Consider the following 24655-nt stretch of genomic DNA (forward strand, 5'->3'; position numbering starts at 1 on the left):
AAACCGCTGACAACATGACTGCGTACACTGATAATCCAAAAGAACCTGCAAACTCTTAGAACGAAATGGATTTAGCAAGGGCCCAGAATACAGAGTCAATATGCAAAAAAGTCAATTACTTGTTTCTAAACACACACACAAAAGGAATTTCAAAAATACAACGGGATGCTTGGCAAGCTCTCTCGGAAGAGCGTATGACTTTGATCTCGGGATCTTGAGTTTGAGCCCTGTGTAGGATATAGAGATAAAATTTTTAAAAACCTTAAAAGAAATAGAGCATAAGAAATCAAATAGCTCAAAATAGATACGTTGAGAGATATGCAGAACCTTTACATTAAAACAACAAAACATTCTGGAAAGAAATTAAACTCCTACATAATGGAAAGATGTATCTTCTCCATGGATTAGAAAACAATATTGTAAGGATGCCAGTGTTCTCAAGTTGATCTGCTGGTTAAATTCAATTCTGAGTAAAATCCCAGCAGGTATATTTCTATGAAATTGACAATCGGATTCCAAAATCTGTATGGAAATGCAAAGTGCCAAGACAGCCAAGGCAATTTCGAGTAAGGATGAAAGTGGAGTCTCCATTTCCAGATGTGTTCCTTTAACTTTAAACCTTTTTGTTGTTGTTAAGATTTATGCCGCAGTTTATTTTTTTTTAAAGATTTTATTTATTTATGTGACAGAGAGACAGCCAGCGAGAGGGAACACAGCAGGGGAGTGGGAGAGGAAGAAGCAGGCTCCCAGCGGAGGAGCCCGATGTGGGACTCGATCCCGATCCCGGAACGCCGAGATCACGCCCTGAGCCAAAGGCAGACGCTTAACGACTGCACCATCCAGGCGCCCCCACAGTTTATTTTTTTTAACACCTTTTTGTAGACATGCTTCTTACCAATAGCACACTCTTGTGTTTTGTTTTATGACCTTTTCTGAAGGTTGTGTCTCAATGTGGAATATCACACCACTTGTATTTTTTATTCTAATTCCATCATCTTGTTCTCTGATTTTATACCTCCCTTGTTCCCCTTCCCCTTAGTTTTCTGTTTTTAATGTCAGAATTGAGAAATGGCTATATATTCTCTGGTCTTTTGAAGTTACGTATCCTGGCTTTTAATTCCACAAGTGGTCTCATATTGATGGTTTTTCACGTGGAATTTAATATTTTTGAGCTGCATTTTTGACCACAAAGAAAATGGGCTTTATTTCAGAAGTTTGAGTAGTTTGGCTGGATGGACTGGGGAACTGGTCTCTGACTCTCTAGTACCAAGAAGCAAGTTGTTTAGGGCATCTCCCCTGTGTATTAGGAGGGTCTAGGTTTGTCTGCGTGGCAGCAGGAGAGGACAGTGCTTAGGTCTCCCTCTTTGCCAGCTGCCCCTTCATTTCAATTTAGGGCTTCTGGGCCTTTCCTGGGCATGGTTCCCAGAAAATCCCTCTGCTGCTGCTGCCCTGATCAAGTTTCTGGATCTGTTAATAATAGACAACAGCGGGGGAAGGGCCAGGACCATTATGGAAATAGGAACAACCAAACCACATGGATAGTTCCTGTACCAGCAACCCGCTCCCCCGCCCCCAGTCTGTCTGCTCCCTCCCTAGATCTAAAGATCGTCCTGCTGCAGGCAAGTCTTCTAAGCCACTCTTTGGAGCCATTCTAACCTTGTGAAAGTCTTCCAAGTGCCTGCCCCCCAAAATCAGAATGTATGATCTGGGGAGGATTGGTATGTTTATGAGAACACCGAAAAAGAATATTTAAGATCTGAATTCTCCCAGAAAATCCAGGAGGAATGATAATACCCCTCACCGAACTCCCAGAAGGGAAGGAAGTTCAGCAGCAATTAGGTGAGGCAAATAGAGGCAAAGCGTACCTAAACATGGAGTGTAGAAGGAGTGAGGAATGTGAGGGGGAAGCATGGAAAACTAAGGACATGATGATGTTAGGGGAGTCGAAATGGGAGAGGAAGACAGGTGCTCTATTAAAGCCAGCACCATTTAAATTTTGATGCCCCCTTAATCTTTCTATTCCCCACGAATGGCCTCCCTCTTCAGCCTCCCCTCCCTGCATACCCCTCTTTCTTTATCAAAATCTGCTCTCAGGGGCGCCTGGCTGGCTCAGTCAAGTGCCACATTGGGTGTAGTGATTACTTAAATAAGTAAATAAACTTTAAAAAACCAAAAACTCTGAGGACAATATGGAAACTCAACGGATGAACTATGAAAAACCAATAAAACTTCAGAAATTACCAGTTGCAAAAATCAGAAACCCTCTTGCTGTGAAATATAACACAATATAGAAAAATACATAAAATGTATAGTTAGGGGCATCTTCCTGGCTCAGTCGGTGGAGCATGTGATTCTTGATCTCGGGGTTGCAAGTTCAAGCCATGGTGGGTGTAGACATGTGCGGAAATGAAACTGTGCAGAATGAAAAGAAATTTTATTTTAAAGAAGTTCCTGGAGCACCTGGGTGGCTCAGCTGGTGGGGTGTCGACTCTTGATTTCAGCCTGGGTCATGAGATCGAGCCCTGCATCGGGCTCCACACTGAGTGGAGTCTGCTTGAGTTTCTCTCTCCCTCTGCCCCTCCCTCTATTCATGCACTCTCTAAATAAATGGATAAATAAAATCTTTTTTAAAATTACTTAAAAAAGAAAAGAAAGGAAAATGTATAGTTGAATAAGTTATAAAGGGAAGACCCTCGTTAGCACCCAAGGCTAGAAACAGAACTCGGCCAGCTATTTCAGAAGCCAGCTATGTGCCCGATCCTATCACAACTCACCCTCCTCCCCTAAGTAACCACAGTCCTGACATTTATGGTAATCACTTAGGAGGATTTTATTTTAATGGGACTAAAGGTTTAGCTATAAATAATCACTAATGGTAGAATATTAGGCACTCAAAGGGTGTTTCGGGGAGCCATGAGAGGTAGCCAGATCTCAGCACACTTAAAATCACATCATTTCATACAGTTAGTTCCCTCTGTGCCTATGATTAAAACACACCTCACTGGAAAGGATCCACAGAAGTCCAAGTCCAGCCTGGCTGCCTGACTCCCATCCACTGGTCCAGAAAGCTCCATACCCCACAGTCTTTCCAAGGCAAAGCAAAAGTAGGTCTCAGCTCACAGTGTTTGGGAGAGCTCCAGGGACTATTTGTCTCTGCTGCTGACATGTGAGAGCCCAGAACATTGCCAAGACTTCCCTGGGTCTCGGTCTCAGTGTGTAGTATGGGGCCATAATGAAGCCTTTTGTGATTCCCCTATATTCTTCTCCTAACTTGGTCCCCTTTCCTCAGTCTCGGTTTCTGTCTCAGGTACCTGTTCATTGACCTTGCAAGAAGCTCATCACCTTTCTTTCCCCCTGGGCGTCTTTCCAATCTCGTGCTCCACTTTTTGGCCTTGATTCTTACAATACCATGAGTCTGCATCATCTCTACACACATCTTTATAAACTCACACGCATGTCCTCGCACATGGGAGGTGCTGAACAAACGTTCATAGAACGCATACATGTAAAGAAAACAAATGAATTGTTTCATGCATTTATGTTATGCATAATATTCAGCGAGTGCCCAAAATGTACAGAGATACTAACCCGTCCCTCAATCCTCTAGGATCGTTCCTCTCCTCCCTTTCTCCTCATCTTTCTCCTTCCCTGTCCTGCTTCTTTTTTCCTTCCCCTGTGCCTCAGAGCTAGACGGAGTGCCCTGAAAGGCAGGGTGCGGAGACACAGAAGCAGGCCGGTGGAACAGACACCCTGGAAAGGAGCCAGATGAAATCAGGGCAAAGACAGCTGTGTAACATGCAGGGAGAAACTGTGTGGAATGAGAAGCAGTGATTCACGGAGCACCGCAACTCAGACACTCCTTGGGTTTCACTCTGAGAGCTACTGCAGGACTGGGGTCAGTGAGGGCTGATATCTAGATGAAGGGCAGCCAGGCTCCTCCTCCTTTAATCCTTTTCTATCCACCCCTCCCCCAATACTCCCTCACATTGATCAGTGTCCTGGGCCTTTAAGAGTTGGAAGGGCTGGACTGAGAAGAGAGCTCACACCTCTCCCCTCCCTACTCCTTCCCTTTGACTGCAAGTCTGCCAGTCACAGCAGCAAACTGCAGTAGAAAAGGGGAGGAAGACAGCGAAAGGAGCAAGAGAGGAGAGAAAGAGCCCAGCTGGGTTTCCTGGTCCCACAGGAGAGAGCATCGCACAGCTCACAGACACAGGACTGCTATCCTGCCCACGGTAAGGGCCCAGAGGCTCTGACCAGCCTCTACTCCCAGCTCTGCCCTGCCTGAGTCCCTAACTCTGTCCTCCACATGCTTATCCACCCTGGTTAAATTGTACCCCGGACTCCTTAGCCCTAACACGTCTGCAAGGCTCCCACCTCCTGGTTCTCTCTAGCCCTTTGATTTATAGTTGTCCTCCTGGCTGTGGCAGTCACCCCTTTACATGGGGACCTCTTAGATACCACTCAGAAGTGAGCCCCATCTTGGTAAGGGAAGAGAGAGAATTGGAGTAGGATAGATTCATTAACAGAATGTCAAGGATTACCGAAGACCAAGGGAAAATGATAGAAACAATAGAGTTAACAAGATTTCCTTAGAAAGAGCCGGGCTTTGAGCTCTTTACTTGTTCTTAGCCTGCTCCATGGGTTAGGGCGTTTGTTGGCATGCCCAAGTGCTGTGCTGGGAAGAGCACCTGCTTCTAGCCCTGATTTTGCCACTAACAGGCTATGCGACTTTGGACAGCAGCTTCCTGATCTGGGATAGGAATTTAGGGTTTCCCAGACTTGCTTGTGTAGTAGGGGTTCTTTTTAAAAATAAATATTCCTGAATTCCATCCTTGCAAATTCTGATTTGGCAGATTTTGGGTGGGGCTAGGGAATCGCTATTTGACCTAGGGATATCAATGTAGCTGGGAACCTTTGGATGAGATAAGTTAGGAAAGAGTCTTCAAGCTCTAACATTCTGAAGGCTACCTATGACCAGAGCCATTCTGTCCTCTTTATATGAATGAGGTCACCTAATAATCCTGCTCAGAAGCAAGACAGTAGACAAAGATTCTCTTCCTTCCTGCCCCTCAGGGAGCCCTGAGACACCCCCGAATTTCACTGTAATGCCATTGCCATCATTGGCAACTCTACCAAAGTCCATCTCTTACCTGTAAGTTGAGGACCAAGTCTTACTGGGCAGCCTTGGCCACTTCCCACCTTATTTTGTGTCTTTGTTCTCTCATCTGTGTTATAGAGGTAATTATCTGTGTCCCTGAGGATCTCCACATTCGCGTCCAGGAGTGAATAGTTAAGATCCAATCTCTTACTCTCAGTCTTCATCCTCTGCTTCTCACCTCCTGCTCTTACTCCCACTCCCAATCCTTTGTTCCTTCTCTCCTCACTGCACCTGCATCAGCTGTGACCATCCTTCCCATCCTACCTTCAGACACCAGAGGCAACACCAAGACCTGGAACACCTGGGTTCTAAGTCGCATTCTTTGGGCAGTGCGTTTATTCAGTCTCCTAGGATACGGGGGAAGTGAGGCTGAGTGAAGGGGTGTGCTCCCAAGTGTCTTCCTCCCTCCTGGACCCCAGGCTCAGGGGACCAGAACCCAACGTTTTGGGAATTAGAGGAGAAAGAAAAAGAGGAAGAGGTGATTGGGAGAAAGGGTGGGGAGAAGAATAAAGAGAGGAGAGCACAGAGAGGCTGACAAGTGAGCAAGTAGGGAGGCAGACGGGATCAGGAGAGAAGAGTGAGCTGGGAGAAAGGAAAAGGAAGGCACCAGGATGGGGAGAGGAGAGAAATGGGAAGAAAGGAAAGGCTATTAAGTGGGACATGGTGGGGGCAGAGAATGACAAAGGCAGGGAAACAAAGCATCCATGTCCCTTGTTGGTTCTTAGCCCTGCTCTAACCTGCTTCCAAAAGTTTTCTTTTGGAAAGGGTTTTTCTTTCCTTCCTTCCTTCCTTCCTTCCTTCCTTCCTTCCTTCCATCCTTCCTTCCCTCCTTCTTTTCTTTCTTCTTTCTTTCTTTCTTTCTTTCTTTTTTTAGATTTATTTATTATTTATTTTAGAGAGAGAGAGAGAGAAGGGGGAGGGGCAGAGGGAGAGAGAGGATCTTAAGGGGACTCTGTGCTGAGCACGGAGCCCGATGTGGGGCTGGATCCCACAACCCTGAGATCACGACCTGAGCTGAAACCAAGAGTTGGACAGAGCCTCCCAGGTGCCCCTAGAGAAAACCCTTTCTGTGGGCAGAGCTTTGGTGAGATCTCTGAGCTGGTCACAGGGAACCATGGTTCTGGTCCCACTTCTGCCACGTAATTCATTCAATGACTCTGGCAGTTCAGCTCATCTTTCTAGCCCTTCTCTATACAATGAAGTCCAGCTCTGACATTCTGTGGCTCCCTGAGTTGAATTCGGCCCTCATACAGCCACATGTCGCCTGGATCTCGGTTTAAAGTAGTGATTCAGGAATGGGAGCAGGACTGGTAGAGCACGCCAAGCCCTGGGGTTGGAAGAGTTTGACAAAAAGCATAAAATAATGTTCTAAGGCTTGCTTGAGAGGAGATAGGCTCCAAAATAGGGGTGTCCCAGCACTTGAGCTGAGGCTTCCCATGTTTCAGGAAATGATTGTGAGGCTCCTGGACACAGGTGTAAGGGAAGGGAATTCTGTCTTCTCCCAGGGCCGAGATTCCCCCCATCCCTCGGTCCCCATGCCCCAGACATGGGAACTGAAGTTCAAGAGGAGATAAGGCAGGATGTCGGTGAGGGGGATCAGAACCACAGGCTTCCCCCTTCTGCTGGAGTCTGGGGACCCGAGACATTTAGGAGGGACCTGTTACTTCAGTCTTCATTCAGTTTTTGTGAGCCTTAGATTCCAAACTCTAGCCAGAAAGGGGAGCTACTTTTCTGCCTCTCATGAAGCCCTCTGGGTCCCCCCAGAGGCTTCTTCTGGTCTCACCCAGGCTCACTATATTCAGCTTCAGCAGGCAAAACTCTTGCTTTCTGGAACTATCACAGAGTTCTGTCTCTCCTGAGGGGCTGCCTTATCTTTCCCACCTAGGGACAGACTGGCTCGCAACCTTCCCCTCTCCTCCGGGCACCTGCATGTTGTTACTCCTTTAGAAAGCCTTCCCTAGGTCCTCCAGTCAGGGGAGCTATATTTTTAGTGACCTCTGCATTTTTCCTGAAGATTTGGTCACCCCTGGGTGACTTGACAGGCTCTTCCAGCTAAAGAGAGAGAGGGCGCTGAGATGCTGCGGGATCTCAGACAAACCACCTCACATTTCTGGACTTCTGCTGTTCATTTATGAGCCTAGTGAGTTGAGCCATACCACGTGCTAACAGAGCATGAACTGAATATTTGCTTTAGAGTCTTTTCAATGCTCACTATGGTCAAAAATGTGAACTTATCAATTAAAAAACATAGCATTTCTATTCGAGGGCAGTTCCTTTGCTTACACAAAGCATAGAGTTTTATGTTTCTCGTGCGCTTTGCCTGTTCCAGAATGATTTGGTCAAGAGTTGAGAATTTCTTAGAGGGGCAGAGCTAGAATCAATGTGCCTGCATATCAAGTTTTCTGGCTCTTTTTTTTTTTTTAAAGATATTTATTTATGAGAGAGAGGGAGCACAAGCAGGGGGAGGGGCAGAGGCAGAGGGAGAAGCAGGCCCCCCACTGAGCAGGGAGCCCAATGCAGAGCTCAGTCCCAGGACCCTGGGATCATGACCTGAGCCGAAGACAGACGCTTCACAGACTGAGCCACCCAGGCACCCCTTTTCTGGTTCTTTTCAAGAGACGTTTGTTGTGACCTACTAGGACAACTTAACCAGGACCTAAATTAGCATGTATCTTAAAGAGGGTTCCCTTTATCGGGAGGCAAAGAAGACTTAAAAATGCATTTCTAAGACCATGTAACGTGGTCCGTTAAGCTGTTGACGATAAGTGTTATGACAAGGCGTATAAAATGTGCTTTCCCGTGGGAAGGCAGAAGAAGGTGGCTTATGTAGCAAGGATGGCACTAAGTGTCACTGAAGAGGCAAAAGCAGCACTCTGCCTTGGCCCCTCGGGAGCGAGGGGGTCTGCATGGGAGCATGGAGAGGGTCCCCAAGATAGAGTAGCTGGGGTGATTCCGCCTGGAGAAGAGAAGCCTAGGCTATAGAGAGATTCCAGGTCTGGAAAGGGGGCAGCCAGCAAGATGGTGGTCCCTAATAAAAAGGAGCTGAGGGTGTGACTCCGGCTACCCAGCGGACTGTGGGGTGCTGGGCAGAAGGCCTCGGCGTCGTCCTCTCTGGCAGTGGCTGTGGGAAACAGCAGACACTTTGGAATCAGACATATTGGGCTTTAAATTCTGAATCCTATGTGATTTGATGCAAGTTTCTTACCCTCTCTAAGCTTCAAAGTCATCAGATTTATACTAGAAGTAAAAGAAGGGCTAAAGATTATGTAGATGAAGCCCCTGGCGCATCGTGGGCCGTCAGGAAGCACGGGTTTCCTTCTCTTCCTCCTTTGATCTGTTATTCTAAGATCAACAGCATTAACCCAGAGCCTCTTGTTCCTTCTTGCTCCTCCAGGTGACTCTGGCACCAGCTGGTGGAGCGGTGGGTGATGGCCTCTCTGATGCAGGGCCGTGAGTACCCCAGCAGGAGAGGAGGGCTTGGGGAGACAGCTCAGGGATGGGGAGGAGGGGAGGAGTCTGGACCCCTGTTCAAGAGCTCCTCCTGGGCCCTCCTCCCTTCCCACCGGCTACCCAGCCAGCCCCTTCTTCTTCCGGCCCAGGGCTGCCTATCAGTCAGGACTTGCTGATGATGCAGAAGGGCATGCTGATGCGCAAGGTGAGGTCCAAAAGCTGGAAGAAACAAAGATACTTCAGACTTCAGGATGATGGCATGACAGTCTGGCATTCCCGGCAGGCAGGCGGCACTGCCAAGCCCACCTGTGAGTCACATGGATAGCTAGGCGTGGGCGCGGTGGGGGGATCAGACTCTGAAAAGCCCAGCAGCTTGAACGCGGCGGGGGGCGGAACCAGGGTCCTACAGTGTGTCCTTGCACTGTCCCTCTTGCATCTACCTCTGAGCCTGTAAAGTGGAAATTTTTTTTTAAAGATTTTATTTATTTATTTGACAGAGGGAGAGACAGCCAGCAAGAGAGGGCACACAAGCAGGGGGAGCGGGAGAAGAAGAAGCAGGCTCCCAGCAGAGCAGGGAGCCCGATGTGGGGCTCGAGCCCAGGACCCTGGGATCATGCCCTGGGCCAAAGGCAGACTCTTAACGACTGGGCCACCCAGGCGCCCCTGTAAAGTGGAAATTTTAACAGCACTAGCCTCTTAACGGCTATTTTTGAGGATTCCATCAGTTACTGCCCGTAAAAGGCTTAGGAGGGCCCTGGTGCATAATAAGGCTCAATAAATCCTAGGTTATATTTTATTATTATTATAGTGAGAGCATGATCTCAGGCATCAGACTGCTTGGATCAAAGCCCTGGCTCCGCCACTTTCAAGCTGAGTGGCTTTGGACAAGTTAGTTATATTAAGCTTCAGTTTCCTCATCTGCAAAATGGGAATTGCACAGCACCTGCCTAGAAGGTGACAGGGACTCAGGAAGTGAATGTACAAGGCAGCTACCATGGCACCTGACACCAGGATGCATTTCCTAGACTAGCCGTTATGATGAATGTTTTTAAATATCATAAATGCAGCACAATGCACATCCTGTTGGCTGGACGCTTTATGACCCTCTAAAAATCCGATCACAGGACACATCTGAGAGAGTCTGCTTTAGAGACATAATCAGAGCTCACGATCCACAGCTCCCCCAGCTGAGGAAACGGAGTAGATGAATTTCCTTGGCTCTTTCCTAGACATCTGGAAAGAGGAGGCCCCCAAACCTGGAATGGGGGAATTGGACTTGAACATATCATGCTTGGGTGTAACTGCTTCTATCTTTTTAAGTGTGTTTCCATCTGTCAGCCCCACCAGTGGTCACATGTGGACTGGCCATAGAAGGGACCGTCCCTTATTTCAGATGAGGGTACCGAGGGATTAAGTCATTTTGGTCTGTGTCACAGTGCCAGCCAGTGGCCCGAAGCCAGGTCTTGCCACCCCCAGCACAGGCCCCTTGCCAAACTGCCTCTGAACATGGCAGTGACTCATGGGGAATCCTGAATCCCAGGGGTCTGCGTCTCCCTGTACCAAGACTTTAGGGGTCTCATCCTGTGGAGGTTGGGGTTCCTCCACCCTATGGCTTCACAAAGTGCCCCCGACCCTCTGGCCCTGCAATTCGGCCGACTCTCTTCCTCCGGCCCCACCTGTTTCCTCTCTGGCAGTCTCGATCTCGGATGTGGAGAGAGTGCGTGAGGGCCACGAGTCTGAGCTGCTGCGCAGCCTGGCAGAGGAGCTCCCCCTGGAGCAGGGCTTCACCATCGTCTTCCACGGCCGCCGCTCCAACCTGGACCTGGTGGCCAACAGCGTCGAGGAGGCCAAGATATGGATGCAGGGGCTCCAGCATTTGGTGGACTTTGTCACCGGCATGGACCAACAGGAGCGGCTGGACCAGTATCAGCGGGATGGAGTCACGGTGGGGGCCAGGGGTCACTGAAGGAGCCAGATGTCGCAGGGCTAGAGACAGGTGGGGGCGTGCAGCTCGAGGGAGGACTAAGAGTCCAGGTGGGGTGGGCAAGGGCAGCTCGGGCCACTGTGAGGTCAAGGATATTGAAGGGGTAATGGAGGCTTGGGATAGCTAAGACATAACCAGACAGAGGGTGGGCAGAAATCAGGCCTTTCAGGATGGTGGAAGGGATGGTGAGAGGCAAAGGACCAGACAAGGTCCTGATCTTGAGAGCTGAACAGAAGATCCTGGTGGCATTAACTACCGCAGGACTGGGAAGCAGCCTGCATGGTGTTGACTCATTCAGGTTTCCTAGATTGTATTCACCTTCCATGCCAGGTCATTCGTTCATTCGTTCGTTTGTTCATTCATTCATTCACCGTATATTAAGCTAAGGAGTAGAACTTGAACATAAAGAAAGGAGCAGGGAAGACTCTCTTGCCTGAGGGGGGAACAGCATGAGAAAAGGCTCAGAGACAGGACGTGGAAGAGCAGGAGGGAGAGTCTGGCTAAAGTATGGGGAGGACAGAGGTGTGTTGAGAAGGCTGCATGGGGGCCAGGTCACGGGGGTGAAGACCTTCAATCTACATTAAAAAATTTAGGCTTCTTTCTGCAGGCAACAAGGAGGACCCTGCAGGCACCTGAGCTATGCAGGGACAAGACAGATTGGTGCTCAGGGGAGATTATTCTGGAAGCTAATATGGAAAATGCATTGGCATGGAGGAGAGCCTGGTAGCAAAGCTAGGGGAGATGATGTCAGTGGATGAGCGTGCATACACCTGCACACACAAACACACACAGTGCTTTTGCCTTGACTCACACCTGGGTGGCTGAGTGACTGGTTCCAGCGTGGAGACAGGAACCAGGATGGTCGGATGAGTTTCCATGAAGTCCAGCGGTTACTGCACCTGATGAATGTGGAAATGGACCAAGAATATGCCTTCCAGCTTTTCCAAGTGAGTGTTTTGGGGAAGAATTTTCAGAAGCCAGCCAAGGCCACGTAATTACGTGGCCAGTGTACTTGACCCTATCCAGCATCACTTTTTGTTGAATCTCTCCTATATGCCCTATCATGAGGCCAGGCTCAATGGAAAGTGTAGGGCATGGTTCTTACCCCTCAGTCTTCAAAAGACGATTCAGTCTTATGAAAGGTAAACAACCATACATGACTGTGTCAGATCTCAAGGACCTCTCTGTCCAGGGCCAGAACTTCCCAGGTGCCCCATAACAATGGAAAAGTCCAACTGGAATGTGAATACAATAGAGGAGGGATCTTTTGACCTTTTAGGCACTTGCTGGGGGCATTTAACCCTTTCTAATTGAAATGTTTCTCTAGTAGCAAATGGTATGGCTGCCATTTTGCTTTTTACTTACGGAAGCAGCTTCTATAAACACGACGTGTCAGGAGTTCTGGGAGAATTTTGTGGAAACATGTCTGTATCCACCTGTCAGCAAGATTGCCCTTACAGGACAGGTCAAAGCCATACAATGTGCTCTTAAAAGGATTTTTCCACCATCCTCTCAACCCTCACTTGCAGACAGCAGACACGTCCGAGTCTGGGACTCTGGAGGGAGAAGAGTTTGTACAATTCTATAAGGCGCTGACTAAGCGTACTGAGGTGCACGAGGTGTTCGAAAACTTTTCGGCGGATGGGCAGAAGCTGACCCTGCTGGAATTCGTGGATTTCCTCCGAGAGGAGCAGAAAGAAGGAGAGCGAGCTTCTGACCTCGCTCTGGAACTCATCGATCGCTATGAGCCCTCAGATAGCGGTAAGGGGGCTAGGGTGGAGAGGCACTGGACATGGGCGAGGAGGGGAATCTTAGAAAGGTCCAGAGACAAGCCACCTTCTGCCTAAGTCAGGGAAGGCTGAGCCCACCCCTACCCCAGCCCCTGTGCCATCATCATCATTTCATTCAACCACTCCCTGGGGAGGAGAACAGCAGTTTCCTGCCCTGATGAGACAAGAGTCTCCTCCTTAATGCTGTATCTCTCAGGAGGAAGAACATTCCATCAGTCCCCTTTCATCCACTATGCTCATGCTTCTCTTTCGGAATAAGTTCATCCTGATATCAACATTTGTCCCCAGTGGAAAAGGAAGATCCTTGGTCCTCTCCCTTTGGCTTCTTCTCCTCGAGTGCCTCATTCCTTTTCTTCCAGCTCCCTTCATGGTTCCTGTTTGCTGTCTCTTTAAATGCTGGCTCTCTGCCCTTTCCTGGGCTTTCTCCAAATTCTCCAAGTGGTTCTTGAGTGGCTAAGCCCCTGGCCCAGGAAGCTAGTCAGTCCCTGCCTCAGGGGAATGAGGAGGAGGACAGTCACCTGGTTTTCAGTAAGCAACAGCTCAAATATGCCCTCTCTGTCTTCAGCCTGTTCTCCTTGCCCCTTCAGTAGACATCGCCCTGCCCTCCGTTCCCCCTTCAGAACACGAGGAATTTACATTAATAATAAATGATTTACAAGATACTTTCACATCACTTACTTCCTCTAGCCCTCACTACAATCTTGTAAATCAAAAGCATAATCCTTATTCAGCCTCTGCTAAGTATCCCATTAATGTGCTAACATCTCTACATGCCTTTTCTCTTCTCATCCTTCCAACCACCCAACCCGATGAAGTGGCTTCTATTATTAAGTCAGCTCTGCTAAAGAGGAAAACTCGGATTTAGAAAGATCAAATGACTTGCTCAAAGCCACAGCTAATGAGAGGAGGAACTGGGATTCAAACTCAGATCTCCTGACCTTACCTAATACCTTGGTTGAGCATGAGGATTAGAGATGAGATGGATGAGGGGCGCCTGGGTGGCTCAGTTGGTTAATCGTCCGCCTTCAGCTCAGGTCATGATCTCAGGGTCCTGGGATGGAGCCCCACGTCAGGCTCCCTAATCAGTGGGGAGCCTGCTTCTCCCTCTCCCTCCGCTCCTATCCCTCTGCTCCTCCCCCTGCTCTTGCACTCATGCACTTGGTTGCACACTCTCTCTCAAATAAATAAATAAAATCTTTAAAAAAGAGAGAGAGATGAGATGAATGAGAGCTGGACAAGTGACCCATGTTTCCTAGGTCTCAGCTCCCACTCCTTTCACTCATTCGCTCACTACTTCAGCTCAGGCTTATTGAGCCCCTGTAATGGGCCAGGACCTATTCTCAGCCCCAGAGATAGAGCAGAAGGTCCGACAAGAATGCTGCCCTCATGGAACTTAGACTCAAACAGAAACACTTGGAATCCCTGATTCCAGATTCTTGTCCATGCTCAGAGAAGAAAGGGGGCTGTAAAGCAATCATTTCAGAAAAATAAATTGAAGAAGAATGCACGAGCGTTAAGAAATAGGATGTAGACATCGGTTACATTTATTCTACCCCCTGCCCCTCTGGGTGGCGTTCCCTCCCCTGCACTCAACTGTCCGATACTAGACTCTGGCTGCAGAGGGCAGTCTCCCCAGGAGACCTGGGCTCAAGGCCCCACTCTGCTTCTTACTAACTCAGTTACCCTGGGCAAGCTGCTTGATCTAGCGGAGCCTCGATTTTCTCATTTGTAAAATAATGGGTGATCAAATGAAATGACACACATGAAAATTATCTGGCAACTGTGGATTTACTCTCGCAATTTAAGTCCTTGCTTTTAAGAATAAAACTTCCTGCCTGACTTCCTGCTACTCTCCACCATCTGGAGGCCTTGTCAAAGCTGGCGCAACGAAGCTGGGCATTAGAGTCAAGTTGTTCCACTCCCAAGGGAGCCCCCCTGCAGCCATGTGCCCTTCAATGAGACTGCGCAGCCCAGGGCAATGGGCGTGGCTCAGACACCTGCCTGCTCGGGGTTCAAATCCCAGCTCCTTCCCTTACTAGTTATGTTACCTAAGCTCTCAGGGCAGATTATATCATATCTATGTCATCACGTTGGTGAGAGCAGTAAGAGTGATGCTGCATGGGACGTCCTGGGCACAGAGCAAGTGTTCAATATTCGTCGTTGTTGTTGGTATTGTATGAAGCCCATGCTGACATGGGTGAGGCCTATGGAGGGAGTGACAGGGCTCTGCCCTAGAAGAGAGGGGATATTGCAATCCAGGGGTATATTGGACGAACAATCTTCAAAATACCGTACAGGAACCGATGAAAGGAAGAAACCCTCAGGTCATAGCTGGCAGCAGCTACACAGCCCAGGGAATAAAACACAGGTACCTTGGTCGTGTCGCTAAAGACTCTTTGACTTTGTTTTTCTCTGGGCCTCCGTTTCTCCATATTAAATTAACCCTTTACACTGAATACTGTGCTGTCCCTTATGGTAACCATGAGCTCTGTGTGACTCTTTTTTAAAGATTTTTATTTATTTATTTATTAGAGAGAGAGATTGAGTGTGGGCACTCACATGAGCAGAAGAAGAGCAGAGGGGGCGGGAGAGGGACAAGCAGACTCCACGATGAGTGGAGAGCACGGAGCCCGATACGGGGCTCGATCCCACAACCCCGAGATCATGACCTGAGCTGGAACCAAGAGTGGATGCTCAATTGACTGAGCTACCCAGGCGACCCTCTGTGTGACTATTTAAATTTAAATGAACAGGGTGCCTGGGTGACTGTTAGTTAAGCCTCTGAGTCTTGATTCTGGCTCAGGCCATGATCTCAGGGTCATGAGATCGAGCCGCTGTGGGGCTCTGTGCTCAGCAGAGTCTGCTTGGGATTCTCTCCCTCCCTCTCCCTTCGCCCCACCCCCCCCGCCCCGCTCTTCCACACGAGCACATGCATGCATGCTCTATCTAAAAAAAGAGAATCTTGGGGCGCCTGGGTGGCACAGCGGTTAAGTGTCTGCCTTCGGCTCAGGGCGTGATCCCGGCGTTATGGGATAGAGTCCCACATCAGGCTCCAACGCTGGGAGCCTGCTTCTTCCTCTCCCACTCCCCCTGCTTGTGTTCCCTCTCTCGCTGGCTGTCTCTATCTCTGTCAAATAAATAAATAAAATCTTTAAAAAAAAATAAAAAAAGAGAATCTTAAAAATAACAACATAAATATAAATTAACTAAAATTGGGGTGCCTGGATGGCTCAGTTTGGAAAAGATGTGACTCTTGATCTTGGGGTCATGAGTCCGAGCCCCACTTTGGGTGTAGAGATTACTTAAATGAATAAATAAATTAAAACTTAAAATTAATTAATTAATTAAAATCAAAATTTTAAATTCAGTTCTTCAGGCACACAGCCTCATCTCAAGGGCTTGGTAGCCATATGTATCTAGAGGCTACCACATTGGACTGCACAGAGCAGAACATTTCCATCATTACAGAAAGTTCTATTGGATACCACTGAGCTAGAATGATCTTAATGGTTCTCCTCGTAGCTTTAACTCTCTCTGAGGGTGGGGATGACTGCAGCGATGGACAGTGGGTGGGGCACGTTCGGCATCTGGAGGCTGAGAATGGGCACCATCTGAAAGGCAGGACCCTGGAGAGGGGTGAGGTGAAGGATGGGCTAGAGGTGTGCTGGGATGCCCTCGCTCAGAGCTTCTCACTCTAGCCTTCCCCTACTCCACACCTCAGGCAAACTGCGACATGTGCTGAGCATGGACGGCTTCCTCAGCTACCTCTGCTCGAAGGACGGAGATATCTTCAACCCAACCTGCCTCCCCATCTACCAGGATATGACTCAACCCCTGAACCACTACTACATCAACTCCTCTCACAACACCTACCTCGTGGGGGACCAGCTTTGTGGCCAGAGCAGCGTCGAGGGATATATACGGTGCAGTGGGAAGGAAGGGGGAAGTGCTCCAGCTCATAAGAAGGGGCCATCTGGGCTATCAGTGGATAATAGGGATTGGAAAGATGTTGTGGGGGGCCGTGGGGCTGAGGATCCCTGCATACCTGAGAGACTTGGAGGAGATGTTGAAGACTGACAGGAGAGTAGTATTGAAACTCTATGGGTAAAAGGAGCTTCTCTCTCTTTCATAGGCTATGAAACTCTCTTGGAACTCAGAGTTCCTAACAGATTTATTTTGAACAAATAAATAAACTAAATGTTACATGGAAGGCAGCAGAGCATAGAAGTTAGAAACATAGGTTCTGGAGTCAGACCATGTGAGGTCAAATCCTACTTCTGTCACTTGGTACTCTGGTTCTAAGTATTTAACCTCTCTGTGCCTCAGTATCCCCATCTATGAAATAGGGATGATAAAAATACCTATTCTGTCTGAGTTGTTGTGAGGATTAAATGAAATAATCCACGTGTTAATAGCTAATAAGTGATATCTGCTATTGTGATTAATGATGGATTGGATTGAAGACTCTAGATATCTTTGTAGTGGCAGCAACTGAACTAGGAGCTTCAGGGTATAAAAGATGAGTGGAACATATTGTTTCTGCCCTAGAAAGTCGAGTAGGGAATATAATGTATAAATTTCCTGAGAGTTTGAGGGGCACTTGGCTGGCTCAGTCAGTAGGGCACGCAACTCTTGATCTCAGGGTCACAAGTTCAAGCCCCACATTGACCATAGAGTTTACTTTAAACACAAACAAAATTACTGAGAGGAGTTTGACTATTCAGGTGTTGCAGAATGCTATACAACCAGAAGACCAGAAGTGTCATGAGGCAGTACGTGATGACTTGCTGAAGGAAGATTGTGAGTTGGGGAGGTAGTGTGAGCCGTAGCAATGTCCCTGTGGACAGAGAAGGGTCCACAGAGATGTAGTTTGAAGGGCTCTTGACGACTAAGTGCCAGTGAGCAATGTTCTCTCCAGAGTGGGGAGAGAGTTCCTAGATGGAAGATAAGACCTTGACCTCTCTGTCCCTGGGGGTTTGGGATTCTTGCAGGGCCCTGAAGAGGGGGTGCCGCTGCGTGGAGGTGGATATATGGGATGGACCTAGCGGGGAACCTATCGTTTACCATGGACACACCCTGACCTCCCGCATCCCATTCAAAGATGTCGTGGCCACTGTAGCCCAGTACGCCTTCCAGGTAGGATTCCCGGGATGGGCGTACTGGTGAGGGAAGATGATCTGAGGGAAGATGGGCTGGCTCTACATCTGGGGAAGGGAGATGGATTATATCAAATGGCAGAGATGTACAAGAGATTTTAACCGTGAAGCATCAGGCAAATATTAAGGGATTATGAATAAGGGGTTGGATGTGTCCCTCGTAATTAGTAGTCCCAGAGGTAATTGCTAGAGATCAGTGACTGTTACTTCTAACAACTGTCACCCATCTTGGAGAGGGTGGATAAGGAAACAGAGAAAGTTGTGGGTAGGGCTGGGGGCAATTGGAGTCTGGAGATGAGAGTGCAACACGAACACATAATCAGGGGAACGGCTTAGCCTTCCCACTCTGAGCCTAAAAACTCAAAGGTCCCAGAGGGACCTGGGTCACACCTGGTATAGGTCTGAGACTTGGGATCCCAACCATGACTTTTAGATGTGAGGTGGGCCCCGGGCCCAGCAAGACCTCCTCGATGCCCAGAATAGGGTCAGAGGGGTTTAGCCATCAGGGTACTCAGCTGAGTGAGTCACCAGGGAAGGTCTGGAGAAGCAAGGAGGTCACGCGCTTTAGACCTCTGGCTCTGGTGTTCCCTCCCTTCCCCACCAGACATCAGACTACCCGGTCATCCTGTCCCTGGAGAACCACTGCAGCTGGGAGCAGCAGCAGGTTATGGCGAACCATCTGACCGAGATCTTGGGGGAGCAGCTGCTGAGCACTACCTTGGACGGGCTGCTGCCCACTCAGCTGCCGTCACCTGAGGTAGGCACCCTGTTCCCCCAGCCCAGGCTCTGCTGTGGCTTCCAAACCCCCCTCCACTGGCTCCTTCTTTCATGCCCCACCTGGTCCCTTCTCCTCACCCTTAGATGCCCCATCTTGCTCTTTAATATCTTTGGAGACAACTTTAATTTTTAAAAAATCCAATAGAATGCAGACTTGTTTATAGTTTTCTAAATTTTAAATCAATTATTTATTTCTTATTTCTTTTTTCAATGGAAGTATCTTGATTTTTTTCCTGATAGTTCATAATTATTGTAGACCGTAGGGACAGTATAGAGAAAGGGAAATCCCCCCACCCTAATCTCAACCTGTTCCATAATGGGTCTCAAGAGATTTTTGTAAATGCTTATATAAACGTGTGTGTGTGTGTGTGTATACGTATATATATATACACATGTGTGTGTATATATATACACATATATATATCCCTTTTATATCTCATATACAATATATATCATGGATGTCTTTTCATGTATAATTTCTTTCCTTTTAATAGCTCTATGGTATTTCATTTTCTGTTATGAACCATTATTTATTCAACCAGTAAATGGTAAACATTCAGGTTGTTGGTAATTTTTCACTTGTGCATACAGTTTTGTCCATTTACTTTTTATTCTTTCTTTCTTTCTTTTAAAGATTTATTTATTTGAGAGAAAGAAGGAGAGAGAGAGAGCAAGCGTGCAGGGGTGGGTGGGTAGGGGCAGAGGGAGAGAATCTCAAACAGACTCCCTGCTGATCAGGGAGCCTGACATGGGGCTCGATCCCACAACTCTGAGATCATGACCTGAGCCAAAATCAAGAGTCAGATGTTTAACCAACTGAGCCACGTTGGCTCCCCATTTACTCTTTCTTTGAGATGGATTCCTAGAAGTAAATTGTTGGGTTGAAGAGTTTGCATGTTAATATTTTGGTTATCACTGTCAAGTTGCCCTCTGGAAAAAAATACCAAATTGCTCTCTGACCAACAGCGTAAGAGACAGACCACAAATAACTCCAGTAGTAAGAGGACTCATAGTGGCAAATGTGGAAAAAAAAAAAGTCAAGTTTTTAAAAAAGAAAGGTCTGTATTTTCTTTTGAATTAATTGGTATTATTTACCCACTTTCATTGGGCTTTATAATATTTATTGTTATAGAACAAGTTTTTAAATGTTAAAGACATTGATGTTGGGGAAATTTCTGTTTTTGCAGTCTTTGCTTTTGTCTTATAGCACTGTCTGCCCTACAGAGGATTTTAAGCTTTATGTAGTCAAATCTGCCAGTCCTTTTTGTCTTCTGAGTTTTCATCTCCTGTTTTTTTCTTTTCTTTTTTCTTCCTTTCTTTTTCTTTTTTTTTTTTTTTTTTTTTGAGATCGGAGTGGGCAGAGGGAGAGGGAGAGAATCTCAAGCAGACTCCTTGCCAAGTGCAGAACCTGACACAGGGCTTGATCTCAGGACCCTGAGATCATGATCTGAGCCAAAGCCAAGAGTCAGACCCTTAACCGGCTGAGCCACCACACACCCCTCATCTCGTTTCTAAAGGTTTTCCCACTTTAAGACTATTCAAAAAAGATTCTGTTTTCTTCTAATACTCTTATGTTCTTTATATTTACATGTAAATCTTGAATCTGGGAAGAATCTCTGTGTCAAATGTGAGGTATTTTTCTGTTTTGTAATGTTTTCCAGTTGGCTAGAGATGGGACAATTTGGCTTAACAATAGGGAATCTCTACTGTTCGTTTCAAGGAGCCCCCCTGTGGGGACTTCCGGCCACTCACTTCCTCTGCCTTTGAGGTGGGGCCGTGAGAAGCAGTGGGAGCTGCATGGTCCCCACCACGGTCCCAGAGCAGACGGGTGAACAAGCCCCTTTGTTTCTGTCTCCAGGAGCTTCGGAGGAAGATCCTGGTGAAGGGAAAGAAGTTAAGGACACTTGAGGAAGATCTTGAGGAAGAGGAAGAGGAGGAAGAGTTAGAGTCTGAACTGGAGGGGGGGCAGGAAGCCGACTCGGAGCTGGAGGCCCAGTTGGAGTCTGAGCCCCAGGAGTTGAGCCCGCGCAGTAAGGACAAAAAGAAGGAGAAGGTGGGCCCGGAGGGGTCTTTCTGGTCCTGCATTTGGTCAGTCTGTACCATAAGCTGAGTTCATGTGCGGAGAGACTAGAGCCAGGCAGGGTGGAGGGCCAAGGAGCAAAATGCCCCTTGCCCCCAGTAAAGGAGGGGTAAGGATGCGTGCATGGCAGCATGATATATTGTCGTATGTAGAGAGATTGCAGTGGCTTTCCAACTTCTTTGGGCCATGGAATCGGTTTGGAATGAAATCTTACATGGGCACTCTGCATTCAAAAGAGAGAAACACGGAGCCATCCTTGTCGAAGCACCCACGTGGCTCTCTCCTGAATCCCCCGTTGACTCCCGAGACATCTTTGTACTTCTTCTCGGTCTCTTTAAAGGCCAGTTTGAAAACCACTGGTGTGTGTGTGTGTGTGTGTGTGTGTGTGTGTGTGTGTGTGTGTGAGAGAGAGAGAGAGAGTACCCTGCACTGTTGTATTGGGGGTGTAGGGCTTACTGAAGTGACCGCTGTGACCTCACCTGAGATGGGCTTAGAGAAAGCTTCTTAGAAAAGGTGAGTCTGAGAAGGGGCCATAAATAGCTACAAGGGAAGAGTAGGAGTTGGGGAAGGTGCAGGCTCTGAGACTGTGCCAACGCGGTCCGTCTCCCTGTGGGGAAGGGGTGCTGTTGGTGGGACTGCGAGATTCTGTTAGAAGTCTGCCTTTCTCCTTCTCGTGCACTTCCTTGACTTAGCTGACTAACTTCTGGCGTATCCTGTCCTCTCTGGGGCTGTGGTGTCTAACGTGCTACCATGTCCAGGGAAGGAAATGGGAATTCAGGAGAAAAATGTAAAGATACTACTCTGGGACCCTCACATCACTCTGGTGTGACTTCGATGGCCATTTGCCTTACCTCGACATATCTGTCTGGGTCCGTGTACATTTTGACCAAATTATACTATTAATTTGTTTTAAAAGATGAGAGGCAGGGAGGACACCTCTCTGCTTAAAAGTAATAATTAAAAACCTGTTACAGTAGAGCAGACCCTTTGAGCCCAGAGGCTGCAGCTGATCCCATCAGGATATGTAGACTGCCTTTATTCCCATTCCCATCCCCAGGTTGTGATTCGCCCGCTGTTTTGTCCGCCTATCTGTTGTGAGGTTATGATTCAGGCTCCTATTTCCAAGCCTGAGTCCCTTCTCTTTCCCAAGCAGGTGAGGCAGGAGGGAGAATGCAAAGGGGAGGCAGTGGGCAGAGGCTTAGCTCGGATGGGGAAATTCAGATCCTGGCTATTGGCTCCTTCCCTCTCCGATCGCCGGGGGTTCAGTTCCATCTTCCTCTCTATTTTCTCCTTTTCCAGAGATCCAAACCCATTTTGTGCCCGTCCCTCTCTGCCCTGGTTGTCTACTTGAAGTCTGTCCCATTCCACAGCTTCACTCACTCGAAGGAGCACTACCGCTTCTATGAGACGTCATCTTTCTCTGAAAGCAAGGCCAGAAGCCTCATCAAGGAGGCTGGTCAGGACCAAAAGGGAGGGTCAGGGAGGGACTTGGGCTGGGTAGGGTCAGGCTGCTGGGCAGGCAGATGAGTCCCAAGAAAGAGAACAAAGAGGTTAAGGAGGGATGAGGGAGCTAAGCGAGCCTCAGAGCAGGCACAGGGACTGGGGCTCTGAGTAGTGGGCTCGAGGCTCTCAGGGGAGGAGAGCTGGCCTCAGGAGATGCTGGGGACAAGTGAAGTGGGTAGGTGGGGTACCTGAGGCCAGGGAAGTGGGGAGATGCACCCCATCGCCATCTCCCTACTATACCCTTTATACAGGCAATGAGTTTGTGCAGCACAATGCCTGGCAGTTAAGCCGTGTGTATCCCAGTGGCCTGAGGACAGATTCATCCAACTACAACCCCCAGGAACTCTGGAACGCAGGCTGCCAGATGGGTGAGCGGGAGGCATGGACGGGGAAGAGGGATTGGAAGAGCAATAGGGGGGAAGTTAAGCGCCCCAGTGGCAGGAGGGCCAGGGAACGCTTGAAGGATGCTAGGCTAAGAAAGATGCAATGGGGGGGGGATGTTCCCAGCAGGCTCTCTTTTACCCAATCCATCTCCTCCATTCCCTGAAAGAGGGGCTAGAGGGCTCCTGAGATGTATGCTTGCCTTCCTTTTTCCTGGGGCCCGCAGTGGCCATGAATGTGCAGACCGCGGGGCTTGAGATGGACATCTATGATGGGCTTTTCCGCCAGAACGGTGGCTGTGGCTACGTGCTGAAGCCTGACTTCCTGCGTGATGCCCAGAGCTCCTTCCACCCCGAGCGGCCCATCAGCCCTTACAAAGCCCAGACCCTCCTAATCCAGGTACCAGGGAGAGGGAGACCACTGGGAAGAACCTAGGGTAGCCAGGACGGAAGCCGGAGGCAGAGGTGGCGGGGCCCGGCAGGAACGGAGTGGGTGAAGAGTTCCTCACGAGAGGCAGGACAGCCTGACTGTGAACCGTGGGGATTTGGGAGCCATCTGCCTAGGTGCGAGCCCATTCCCGAGTTGTGTAAGTCTGGGCCAGTTCCTGAACCTCAGGCTCCTCGCCTACAAAATGGGAGGAATGCTACTCTCCACCCTGCAGGGTTGTTGCCGTCATTAGTCTAGAAGTGCCGACGACAATGCCTGGGGTAGAGTCAGGGCTGTAAAGGGTTTCCTGAACGTACCTATTTTCAAACCTTGTTCAATTTCTACTCGGATGCATTTTAGATAGCAGACAGATTACTAGAAGAGAATATATTACTCAAACCCAGAAGCTATAGCGCCAGTTCCTTAGCCGCCCCTGCCCCCCCTCCACCTCCCAGTGTAAGAGCGAGCTGGAGCGGGGCTGGGCTGAGCAGGAACTAGTGAGGTTCCAGAGTCCTGCTTGCAGGTGATCAGTGGTCAGCAACTCCCCAAGGAGGACACGAGTAAAGAGAGGTCCATTGTGGATCCGCTGGTGAGAGTAGAGATCTTTGGTGTCCGTCCAGACACAGCTCGGCAAGAGACCAGCTACGTGGAGAACAACGGTGAGGCTGGGCGGTGCTGGGTGGGTGGGTGGGGTAGGTAGGTGGGAGGAACTGTTTCCCTACCACGCTGCCCTCCATGCTGCAAAGTCCCTGTCCCCACCCCCCTCTCCCACCTCCATGGGAGGCAGTGTGGATCGGGACAAAGAATAAGGGCTTGGACATCTTGGATCTGAATCCTGGCCCCTTACTTACGAGCTCTGGTGACCTGGGCAAATTGCTTTCCCACTCTGGACCGCAATCCCCTCACCTGTAAAATGCTGATTGCTGTGAAAATTGTGAGAACACAAGGAAAGCAACCCAGGAAGTGCCTAAAGCGGTCAGCGATGTCTGTTCCTTCACCCCCTCTCTCCTTCCCCACCACCTCAGGTTTTAATCCATACTGGGGGCAGACGCTGAGCTTCCGGGTCCTGGTGCCCGAACTGGCCCTGCTGCGTTTTGTGGTCAAGGATTACAACTGGAAATCCCGAAATGACTTTATCGGGCAGTACACAGTGCCTTGGACCTGCATGCAGCAAGGTGGGCCAGTCCTCCAACCCCTGGCCACCACCACCCGGGCTCTGGCTGCCCTTCTAATGCCCTCCTCCTGCCCCTCTCCAGGCTACCGCCACATACACCTGCTCTCCAAGGATGGCATCAGCCTCCATCCAGCTTCCATCTTCGTGAATATCAGCATCCGGGAAGGGCTGGAGGGGGATGAATCCTAAGGTGGGCACTACTTGGGAAGGGTGGGTGCACTGGCTTGAGATGGTAAGAAAAACCTGGAAGGATGCTCCAGAAAGCAAACAGAGGTGGTAAAAAGCAAATTTTGGACTGTGCATTCCTAAGCACAAAATTACCTCACCCTTCCGAACAAGCAAATCTAGGACCTGATTTTTCACTCTCTCTCTCTCTTCCCTTTCTTCATTTTTACAAGTCTGTGGTATCATTTCTGCTCCCTTCCTTCACCTACTCTATATTGGATTTCCTTCCTTCCTCTTGCCATAGGCTCAATCCCCTATCCAGATCTAGGACTAACCTCTCTCATCAACCCCAGCTCAAAGCCTGGCTGCAGCTAGAAACCCAGAGAGGGGCTTGGAGCAGAGGGACACCAAGAGGCATTATCCCCTCCACCCTAACTTCCTCAAAATCCAGAGCCCAGGGGAAGAGAAATTGAGCCTCAAGGCTCCCCAGGCAAAGGCTGGGGAAGGACACCGGACCCCAGGACTATGCTACAACTCGCAAGAGAACACCGCACAGCTGAGCCCCCACTGGACCGCTCTCCCCTGGCCCCCTGTGTATAAATAGAGCTTTT

The 24655-nt window shown here is 48.8% G+C and overlaps 1 protein-coding gene across 3 annotated transcripts; it reads left to right on the forward strand.

The window, feature by feature from the left end:
* Positions 1 to 2572: 2572 nt before the first annotated feature.
* PLCD4 (phospholipase C delta 4) lies at positions 2573 to 24655 on the forward strand. 3 transcript variants are annotated; one of them, XM_011233677.3, is made up of 16 exons: positions 2573 to 4232; positions 8553 to 8608; positions 8758 to 8916; positions 10303 to 10531; positions 11410 to 11539; positions 12122 to 12353; positions 16104 to 16305; positions 17374 to 17518; positions 18143 to 18295; positions 20174 to 20368; positions 21695 to 21851; positions 22150 to 22266; positions 22506 to 22678; positions 23229 to 23364; positions 23731 to 23880; positions 23962 to 24655. In XM_011233677.3, the coding sequence occupies exons 2-16, from the start codon at positions 8587 to 8589 to the stop codon at positions 24066 to 24068; spliced, it is 2307 nt and encodes a 768-aa protein (XP_011231979.1). In that variant the 5' UTR covers positions 2573 to 4232; positions 8553 to 8586; the 3' UTR covers positions 24069 to 24655. The 3 variants fall into 3 exon arrangements, with proteins under 3 accessions (XP_011231979.1, XP_019662885.1, XP_034511071.1); XM_019807326.2 differs by having other exon boundaries at positions 2574 to 4232; positions 23731 to 24655; XM_034655180.1 differs by lacking the exons at positions 2573 to 4232; positions 8553 to 8608; positions 8758 to 8916 and having other exon boundaries at positions 10405 to 10604; positions 11200 to 11539; positions 23731 to 24655.

The sequence above is a fragment of the Ailuropoda melanoleuca genome, chromosome 2, assembly GCF_002007445.2.
Source record: "Ailuropoda melanoleuca isolate Jingjing chromosome 2, ASM200744v2, whole genome shotgun sequence".
NCBI lineage: Eukaryota > Metazoa > Chordata > Mammalia > Carnivora > Ursidae > Ailuropoda > Ailuropoda melanoleuca.

Coding starts and splice junctions, on each gene's coding strand:
- PLCD4 (XM_019807326.2), top strand. CDS start 8,587: ATGGCCTCTCTGATGCAGGGCC. Junction 16,306..17,373: donor AGCGTCGAGGGATATATACG/GTGCAGTGGGAA, acceptor GGATTCTTGCAG/GGCCCTGAAGAGGGGGTGCC. Junction 17,519..18,142: donor TAGCCCAGTACGCCTTCCAG/GTAGGATTCCCG, acceptor CTTCCCCACCAG/ACATCAGACTACCCGGTCAT.